Genomic DNA, 10,531 nt, shown 5'->3' with positions numbered 1-10,531 from the left:
ACCTGTAAATTGTTTTCTGTGACTCTGTTCCACCAAACCATATTGATGGGTACTCCTGATTTACACCTGTCAGCAAGGCAGCCAATAGGGTTCTTTGCTTTTCGTGCCTTTGATCCCATCGGAACTAGCCTCTCCTCCAGCATCCCCAGGCGATACTTCCTTGGCTAGGAAAAAGAAGGAAAGAAACCAGGCCACTCCTAACATCCCCCACACTAATCTAAACTAACATATAGAGGATACTGGGAACGGTGGGATAGGAAACAAGTTTCTAAAACACTCCTTCTAATATCCTTACCACCACCCACCACCTCCCACCCCTGCACCAAACCCACAGCTCCAAAATAACCCACAGTCCTAATGGGCTAAAGAATATTATATAAAGCAACAGATGTTTTTAGAAAAATACATTTAATCTGATTTTATACAACTTTACTTAATGAATAGAAATTTAACTTATCAGCAAAGAAAAATGCTTTGCAAAATTTTTTCTACTGTCACTTACCTATTCTCACTGCAATATGAAGAAATGGTTTCAAGGACACAGAATACAGATTTTTCTTTTTTATAAAGTTCGCCAAACCAACTTTTTCAGCTCCCCATCTTGTTACTTTATTTCCTACTGAGAACTAACCCACTTTTAAAAAAGCAGTTGATTCCTAATAAATTGATTTTTAAAAAATTTTAATTCTATGCACATTAGACTTGAGTACAAGTCACTCTATCTTAAATAGGCATTCAACCTAAAGTATTCAATGAAAAAAAAAACTCAGACTAAAAAACAACAACAAAACAGTAACACAAATTGGTCTTTTAAATCTCAATAATATGAACAGATTGACAATGAATAAATTATTCAATAAAATCATAAATTATTTGCCTAACATTATAAGAAAATTAATAAGCTATCTTAATAGTGGTTAGCAGGACTTTTATTCATGAAAATTAGTGTTTGTTTCCACTATCTCACTTCTCTTAATTACAGCAAATTTGCACTAGACTGCATCTTAAGGAAAATTTGTATATATTCTTTCCCTTCAGAAAATACTAATTCATGCTTAGGAAGGTAACTAATTTAAACTCTGAAATAAGAAAATATATGTTTACCCATTGTTCTGTCATGAGGTATAAGACTGCTGAAACAAAGAGTTAAAATAAAGTTTCTTCAAAAAAAGATGCTGGCCAGGCATGGTGGCTCATGCCTGTAATCCCAGCACTTCGGAGGTTGATGCAGGAGGATCACTTGAGCCCAGGAGCTCCAGAACAGCCTGGGCAACATTGCAAGACCCTGTCTCTATTAAAAAAAAAAAAAAAAAAAAAACCCATAGCCAGTCAAATATATTAATAATGTTTTCTAGTATAAAGAGAACCAATTTGAAAAAGACATAATTTCCAAATTTCAAAATCTTGCAAATAATGCCTATGTAAATTATTCCATGCAAATTAGATTCTCCACTCCACAAGTGTGCAACTGCTATATTGTCTTTGATTTAAAGAGGACAAGGCTCGGCGCAGTGGCTCATGCCTTAATCCCAGCACTTTGGGAAGCCGAGGTGGCGGGTCACTTGAGGTCAGGAGTTCGAGACCAGCCCTAGCCAACATGGTGAAACCCCATCTCTACTAAAAGTACAAAAATTAGCCAAGCATGGTGGCACATGTCTGTAATCCCAGCTACTTGGGAGACTGAGGCAGAAAAATCGCTTGAACCTGGAAGGCAAAGGCTGCAGTGAGCCGAGATCATGCCACTGCACTCCAGCGTGGGCCACAGAGTGAGACTCCGTCTCAAATTTAAAAACAAACAAACAAAAAACAACAACAACAAAAAAAACCAAGGACAAAAATAACTAAACTTGCATTGAGAAAGGTAACTAGATTGCCTACATACTCAACAATTATGGCAGTGGACAGAGTTTTGTTTCTTTTTTCTTTTTGAGACAGTGTCTCATTCTGTCGCCCAGGCTGGAATGCAGTGGTCCAATCACAGCTCAGTGGCAACCTCTGCTTCGGGGGCTCAAACGACCCTCCCACCTCAGCCTCCCAAGTAACTGGGACTACAGGCATGTGCCACCACACCAGGCTAATTTTTGTATTTTTAGTAGAGATGGGGTTTCATTATGTCACCCAGGCTGGTCTGGAACTCCTGGACTCAAGCCATCCACCACCTCCCAAAGTGCTGGGATTACAGGCACGAGCCACCATGTCAGCCTAACAGAGTTTTATGAGACTAACATACCTCCACCTTTATGCAATCTTGAACCAATCTAGTTACTCTCTCTGTCTATAGCATAGGGAACATTTTTTTTTATTTGCTATCATACTTTAGAAAAGCCACAGAGGGAACTTTTGTGAATAAGAATAAGTATGTACCCTTAGTGACTCATGCCATGGAACCATGTTATAAGTGAAAGAATTTTAAAGCAAGTTATTTCTAGTAACTTAATTCCTTGGAAAGAGTGTAAGAATTAAATTGTACATTTTTGTGTTCAAATAGAAAACTACAAGGCTCTGACATACAATAATATAACCCTAATTAGACACTCACTAATTTAAAATTTATATTTGGCCGGGAACGGTGGCTCATGCCTGTAATCCTAGCACATTGGGAGGTGGAGATGGGCAGATTGCCTGAGCTCAGGAGTTCAAGACTAGACTGGGCAACACGGTGAAACACCGTCTCTAGTAAAATACAAAAGAAATTAGCCATGTGTAGCAGTGTGCATCTGTAGTCCCAGCTACTTGGGAGGCTAAGCCAGAACTGCTTGAACCCGGGAGGCGAAGGTTGCAGTGAGCCGAGATCACGCCACTGCACTCCAGCCTGGCTGACAAAGCAAGACTCCGTCTCTACAAAAAATATATATATACATATATGTGTGTGTGTATATATATACACACATGTATATATACATATAGACACGTATATATATACACACACACATATATGTATATATAAGAAAATTTCTGAGCTAAAATTAACCTTGTTCTATCAGGAAAGTTCAACATATCAAAGAACTAATCAAAATCTCAGGTTGTCAAATGATTTATACATGGACACCTAAATTCCAGGTCATATATCTGAATGCACGAAAATTATTTTAAAAGGTCTTCTGTAATTCAGATCCTTCACAAATTCAGAAGTACTTTTTTTTTTTTTGAGACAGTGTCTCTTTTATTTTTTTTTTTGGAGACTCCATCGCCCAGGCTGGAGCGCAGTGGTGTAATCTCAGCTCACTGCAACCTCCGCCTCCCTAGTTCAGGTGATTCTCCTGCCTCAGTCTCCCGAGTAGCTGGGATTACAGACGCCTGCCACCACACCTGGCTAATTTTTCTATTTTTATTAGAGACGGGGTTTCATCATGTTGGCCAGGCTGGTCTCAAACTCCTGACCTCAGGTGATCCACCTGCCTCGGCCTCCCAAAGTGCTGGGATTACAGGCATGAGCCACCGCACTGGGCCTCAGATGTACTTTTGACACAGTTATTACAGTCAATACAATTCACTTTCTATGCAGTAGTACAGTAAACAACATTGAAAAAAAAGGTTGTTGCTCTTTGGTTAGTTTTTGTTTCTTGGGGTTTGTTTTTTTTTTTTAGTCTGGGTCTCACTCCCAGGCTGGAGTGCAGTGGTGCAATCTCAGCTCACTGCAACCTCTGCCTTCCAGGCTCAAGAGATCCTCCCACCTCCGCCTCCGTAGGAGCTGGGACTACAGGTGTGTACCACTATACCCAGCTAACTTCTATACTTTTTGTAGAGATGAGGGTCTCTCTATGTTGCCCAAGCTGGTCTCAAACTCCTGGGCTCCAATGATCCGCCTGCCTTGGCCTCCCAAAGTGCTGGGATTACAGACATGAACCACGTGCTCGTTCCCAAAAATGGTTTTAAATACATCCAACATATCATCCTCCCTCTTTAACTGTACTCATTAAATAATTATGTTTCTTCATTTCAAAAAGGGAATTCATCACTCCTCTCCTTCCACTCCATGCCCCAAAAACCCTTAACTAGCCTAAAGCCTCTCCTCAATAGGTAGAAGAGATCTCTAAACATGTGCCATTATAAACCCTAAATTTTTTCAATAAATAGCCAGAGATTAAACTCTAATCCAGAAGTAAAATCTTCTCTGTGTAACTAAATGAAAATATCCTAAAGCAAGCTTGTCCAACCAGAGGCCCAGGATGACTCTGAATGCGGCCCAACAAGAATTCGTAAACTTTCTTAAAACATTAAGAGAATATTTTGCCATTTTTTTTAAAGCTCATCAGCTATCATTAGTGTTGGTGTATTTTATGTGTGACCCAAGACAATTCTTCCAATGTGGCCCAAGGAAGCCAAAAAATTGGACACTCCTGCCCTAAGGTATCAGTACTATTTAACGTACCATTATAAGCAACAGAATACAAAATAACATCTGAAAAGAGATGGTAGCAATGTAAAACATGATGGTGAGGCAAAAGATTACATAGAAAAGTTTCATTGCATAGAATGTAAATTATAACAATATCTCATCTATAAGCTAATTTCCAAATTACTAATTAATCCCTGGAGAAAAAATGTACTTTCAACTAAACATCTGAGAACCTACTTTATGAGGAACTGTTCTAAGTATTTGGAACACAACACACACCCTACGCTCGAAGACAGATTAAAGGCTAGGAGGTAACAGAAATGTAAACAAACCATAACCCACTGTGATATAACAATGCATAAGTAATCATGTATGAATAGAGCAGAAACAAAGGTGGCTTCACAGAGAAAGTGAATGCCTGAGTAAAGTTCTGAAGGAAGAACAAATGTGCCTAGATAGGAAAATATGAGAGATGGAAGTATGTAGTATAGGTTAGGGGAAAACTATGCACGCAGACATGATGGTGTTTAGAGGAAACCACAAGTATGCAGTTCACCATTAGCAGAGGGTCAAGTTTGAGAACAAAAGATGAAGCTTGAATGCAATTTAAAAAAAGTATTGGCCAGGCACGGTGGCTCACGCCTGTAATCCCAGCACTTTGGGAGGCTGAGGCAAATGGATCACGAGGTCAGAAATTCGAGACCAGCCTGGCCAACATGGTGAAACCCTGTCTCTACTAAAAATACAAAAATTAGCCGGGTGTGGTGGCAGGCGCCTGTAATCCCAGCTACTCAGGAGGCTGAGGCAGGAGAATCTCTTGAATCCAGGAGGCGGAGGCTGCAGTGAGCTGAGATGGTGCCACTGCACTCCAGCCTGGGTGACAGAGTGAGACTCTGTCTCAAAAAAAAAAAAAAAAAAAGGATTGTTTTAGTGCCAAGCACAGTGGCTCATGCCTGTAATCCCAGCACTTTGGGAGGCAGAGATGGGAGCACTGTTTGAGCCGACTTCAAGATCGGCCTGGGCAACACAGTGGGACCCCATCTTTACAAAAAATGAAAAAAGGAGCCGGGTATGGTGGCCCATGCCTATAGTCCCACCTACTCTGGAGCCTGAGGTGGGAGCATTGCTTGAGCCCAGGAGGTCAAGGCTGCAGTGACATGTCTCATCTCTCAAAAAAAAATTAAAATAAGTAAATACAAACATATTGTTTCCTAAGCTAAGGAATTTGAGGATCATTCCATGGGCAAAGAAGAAATGACAAAATCAGATTTGTATTTTAGAAAGGAAGGTCTGTGGCAGTGTGGAGGAAGAATTGGGGAAGAGGGAGTAAAAGTGGAAATAGGTCGACAAATTAGCGGACTCTGGCGGTAGTCTAGGTTAGGGTTTCTCAACTTCAGTACTACTGACTTTGGATAATTCTTTCTTGTGGGGGGCTGTCTTGTGCATTGTAGGATGTTTGGCAGCATCTCTGTCCTCTCACTAAATACCACTAAGCACCAACTACCCAGTTGTAACAACCAAAAATGTCTCCAGATATTACCAAATGTTCTCTAGGGGTAAAAAGACACAACTGCCCTGGCTACAAATCACTAGTCGAGAAAGAAGGATATGAACTTGAGGCGATAACAACAGAAACAGAACTAGTGAAGGCTTACTTGTGGAAACATCTGGTAGGTTAAAAACGACTATTGGTGATTAACTGGAAGCAGGTGCTAAGGGAAAGGAAGAGGTTAAAGAGAAGATCAGAAAATAAACAGGGCAAACACAATTTTATGGGAAATGTTTATTTACTAAAGTTTTTTCAGTTCTTTCAAGCCCCCTCCTTCAGAGCAAACAAAAGCACCAACTCCTCTTCCCTTCTGAGCTTCTAGAAATCCTTACCTAGACCAACCTTAAGAACACAGTGGTTCCCCAAAAAAGGTAAATTCCCTTATTGATCCTTTATTCTTGATAGCCTGACCAGTCCCATCTTGCTGGTTATTATGAAATAAAAGCATTTGAAAATGCCACGTCCTATTGATAACCAGCTTTTCTGCTCCACACATGTAAGTTAACATTGTATAACAAAATTCCCAATCCCTTTGATATAGTTTGGCTCTGTGTCCCCACCCAAATCTCATCTCAAATTATATTAATAATGCCCATGTGTTAAGGGAGTGACTGAATCATGGGAGTGGTTTCCTCCGTGCTATTCTCGTGATAATAAGTGAATTCTCACGAGATCTGATGGTTTTATCACTTACCAGGATTGTAAGTTTCCTGAGGCCTCTCAGCCATGTGGAACTGTGAGTCAATTAAACCTCTTACCTTTATAAATTACCCAGTCTCGGGTATTTCTTTATAGCAGTGTCAAAATGGACTAATACACCCCTTTTCCCGTGGTAAAACATCCAGCAGAGGCCAGGCACAGCAGCTCACACCTGTAACCTAGCACTCTGGAAGGCCAAGGCAGGACTGCTTGAGGCCAGGAGTTCAAGGACCAACCTGGGCAACATAGTGAGAGCCCCCCAATCTCTACCCCCACCCCCGCCAAAAAATTTTTTTAATAAGCCAGGTGTGGTGGTGTGCCTATAATTCTAGCTATTCAGGAGGCTGAAGTGAGAGGATCACTTTAACCCAGGAATTCAAAGCTGCAGTGGGCTATGACTGTGCCACTGCACTCTAACCTGGCAACAGAGTGAGGCTCTATCTCAAAAAACAAACAAATTGGCCAGGTGAGGTAGCTCACGTCTGTAATCCCAGCACTTTGGGAGGCCAACGCGGGCGGATTACCTGAGGTCAGGAGTTCCAGACCAGCCTGGCCAACATGGTGAAACCTCGTCTTTACTAAAAAATACAAAAATTAGCCAGGCGTGGTGGTAAGCGCCTGTAATCCCAGCTACTCTGGAAGCTGAGGCAGGGGAATCACTTGAACCTGGGAGGCAGAGTTTGCAGTGAGTCGAGATTGTGCCACTGGACTCCAGCCTGGGTGATAAGAGCAAGACTCTGTCTCAAAAGTAAAATATCAAAACAAACAAAAAAGCTCAAGGCTTGAATAAAAGTTTTCAAGAATAAGAAAACGTTTGAAAATATATTCTAGAGTAGCACTTCTCAAACAACAGTCAACATAGAAATCTTCCAGGGATCTTGCTAAAATAAAAGATTATGATTCAGTAGGCCTTAGAGCGAGGCCTAAGAATCTGTGTTTCTAAAGACGCTCCCAAGACTGCAGATGCTCCTGGTCTGGTGATCGCACTTTGAGTACTAAAGTTCTCAATAACGTCAGAGAGATCTGGAAAAGAAATAACTAGTGGTACAAACAGAAATTGGAGTCACTCCTCAAAATGAAAAGGGGTAGGGGTTTAAAAATTCAGCATCTCAAGTCCTTGTAGCTCCTTGCCCCTTTGGAGCTTGATCTCAACACTGAGAGCTTTTTTTTTTTTTTTGAGATGGGGTCTCACTCTGTTGCCCCAGGCTGGAGTGCAGTGGCATGATCTCGGCTCACTGCAACCTCTGCCTCCTGGGTTCAAGCCATTCTCCTGGCTCAGCCTCCCAAGTAGCTGGGATTACAGGTGCCCACCACCACATCTGGCTAATTTTTGTATTTTGAGTAGAGATGGGGTTTCACCATGTTGGCCAGGCTGGTCTTGAACTCCTGACTTCATGATCCACCCGGCTTGGCCTCCCAAAGTGCTGGGATTACAGGCGTGAGCCACCACGCCTGGCTAACACTGAGAGCTTTTAAGATCACTACTTGTAGCCCTCAAAGCCCTAGCTTTTCCAAAAACCTTTGCCCCATTTCATAAAAGCCAGTTCCAGTGGTTTAGGACTAAGGGAAGTCCACTCTCATTACAAGGGAGGTAAGCCTCTAGACTCACTATGTCAAAGGAAATAACAGAAGGTAATTTTAGGACATACATGTATATTTTTTCATTCCTTGATTTACTCAACATTTCAGTATAAACCTCTCTATCATTCTTAAAAATAAAATGATCAAGAAGATCTCTTCTCTTCTCCCAAAAAGTTCAGAGTGCAGCTAAAAGAACAATCTATAAATATCAGCACTTGTATAAAAAATGTAGTTAAAGCTACCAAGTAACAGACCAATTTTCAGAGCATAACTCTTTTGGTAATTGCAAAACAGCACCATCTCCAAAATGCCTCACATTATCAGTCACATATTATTTACAGATCATGGTCTACTCATTAATAATAAACTAGAGAAAACTAATTGTTGCTTCAGGACAAAAAGTTTCCAATGCCGTGAATTATAAGAACCTCCTTTGAACATCAAAAACATAATCACTGTATAATCATTTCACTATTTACACTCTGAAACAATGTAATTTTTTTTTCTTTTTTTTTTCTAGACAGTCTTCTTCTGTTGCCCAGCCTGGAGTGCAGTGGCCCAACCATAGCTAATTGCAGCTTCAAACCCCTGAGCTCAAACGATCCTCCCACCTCAGTCTCCCACATAGCTGGCACTATGGGTGCACACCACCATGCTCGATTAACTTTTTTAAATATTTTGTGGAGACCAGGTCTTGCTATATTGCCTAGGCTGGTCTCAAACACCTGGCCTCAAGTGATTAACCACTAATCATTAATGGTATAATTTGATATTTAATTCTTATAATTGCAGATATGCTAAAGTATCAGGATATTTAATGAACAGAAAGAAGCTCATTAGGAGTCAGAGGAGGTTGTAAAAAAAATGCAGGCTTATTTTGAAATAAATATATAATAAATCCTAGGCCAGAGGTTTCTCAATCGATATACCTAAGACCCTTAGGAGTGTCAGGAGATAGGCTGCTGAGTTGATGCTGTAAAAGATAATAAATTCATATATTCGTTTAAGCAGCGTCTGAAAAGAGATATTTCACATTTGTATACTACTATTTTTCAAGTTTGTAAAGATGTTCTGATTAATAAAACATAGATCATTTTAAAGTGTCATTTAAATCATTCATTGGGCCAGGTGAGGTGGCTCATGCCTGTAATCTCAGCACTTTGGGAGGCTGACACAGGAGGATCACTTGAGACCAGGAGTTCAAGCCCAGCCTGGGCAACAGAGTGAGACCCAGTCTCCACAAGAATTTAAAAAATTAGCTGGGCATGGTGGCATGTGCCTGTAGTCCCAGCTAAGTTGGGTAGATGAGACAGGAGGATCACTTGAAGTCGGAGTTTGAACCAGCCTGGGCAACAGGGCAAGACACTACCCCTCAAAAAACAAAAATAAGTAAAAAATGACAAAAATAAATTATATCAAACACAGCAGAACATAATTTACATGTATAAACACATATACACATATTTGTAGCTTCTGCTATGAGTCAGGTCATTGAGGGGGACAAACATTATCTACATAGTAATTTAAGGAAGTCTACAAAGCAGTCTTTACTTATGTTCGTAAAATCTCAGTGTTACAAAGGGATTTTATGCTACCAAAAATAAAATCAGTCGGAAAATCTTGCTATGCAAGGGCACATTCAATTTCTAAAGAACTGGAACATCAACTGCAACTTCTTATATCCTTGTGCTTTAGACTGGAACCACAATATGTACCAGATATAAAGAAATAAAATAGCATGCCAAAGTTATTAAAATATTTTGAGTGAAAAAAATTGTTGTTTTTTTTGAGACAGGGTCTTGCTCTGTTTCCCAGGCTGGAGGGAAGTGGTGCAAACATGGCTCGCTGCAGCCTCAACCTCCTGGGCTTAGGTGATCCTCCCACCTCAGTCTCCCAAGTAACTGGGACTACAGGGGTGCACCACCAAGTCAAGCTCATTTTTGTATTTTTTGTAGAGAGAGTGTTTCACCATGTTGCCCAGGCTGGTCTCAAACTCCTGGACTCGAGTTATCCACCCACCTCAACCTCCCAAAATGCTGGAATTAAAGGCGTGAGTCATCTCGCGAGGGCTTTTTCTTTTTAAAGACGGGTCTTACCATGTTGCCCAGGCTAGTCGCAAGCAATCCTCTTGCCTCATCTTCCCAAAGTGGTGATATTACAGGCATGAGCCACCATGCCAGGCCAGTTTTATTTTTTTAAACAAGAAAGTTATTTCAATGATTATCTATCAATTGTAATAAGCATTAAAGTTTTCTATCAATTTCAGTCCCTTACCAAATGCATTCATTATATTAACAGTCTTGTTCTGTTGCCCAGGCTGGAACACAGTGGCCCGATCATAGCTCATTGCAGCTTCAAACCCC

The 10,531-nt window shown here is 40.7% G+C and overlaps 1 protein-coding gene across 6 annotated transcripts in view; it reads right to left on the bottom strand.

Annotated features, from left to right (window-relative positions):
- PAN3 (poly(A) specific ribonuclease subunit PAN3) overlaps positions 1-10,531 on the bottom strand; it is a 157,202-nt gene that overhangs the window by 97,422 nt on the left and 49,249 nt on the right. For 4 of the 6 annotated variants that reach the window (XR_010123533.1, XM_054446516.2, XM_054446518.2 and 1 more), the window contains exon 5: positions 3-164. The exons of the other annotated variants lie outside the window; for them this stretch is intronic. Coding sequence is in view for 3 of the 4 variants with exons in the window: in XM_054446516.2 (XP_054302491.1) it covers positions 3-164 (162 nt within the window). In the remaining variant the exon portion in view is untranslated. The remainder of the gene's footprint in view (positions 1-2; positions 165-10,531) is intronic. 6 annotated transcript variants of the gene reach the window in all.

This window comes from Pongo pygmaeus, chromosome 14 (assembly GCF_028885625.2).
Source record: "Pongo pygmaeus isolate AG05252 chromosome 14, NHGRI_mPonPyg2-v2.0_pri, whole genome shotgun sequence".
In the NCBI taxonomy this organism is placed as follows: Eukaryota; Metazoa; Chordata; class Mammalia; order Primates; family Hominidae; genus Pongo; species Pongo pygmaeus.
This window is presented reverse-complemented; position numbering and strand designations above follow the sequence as displayed.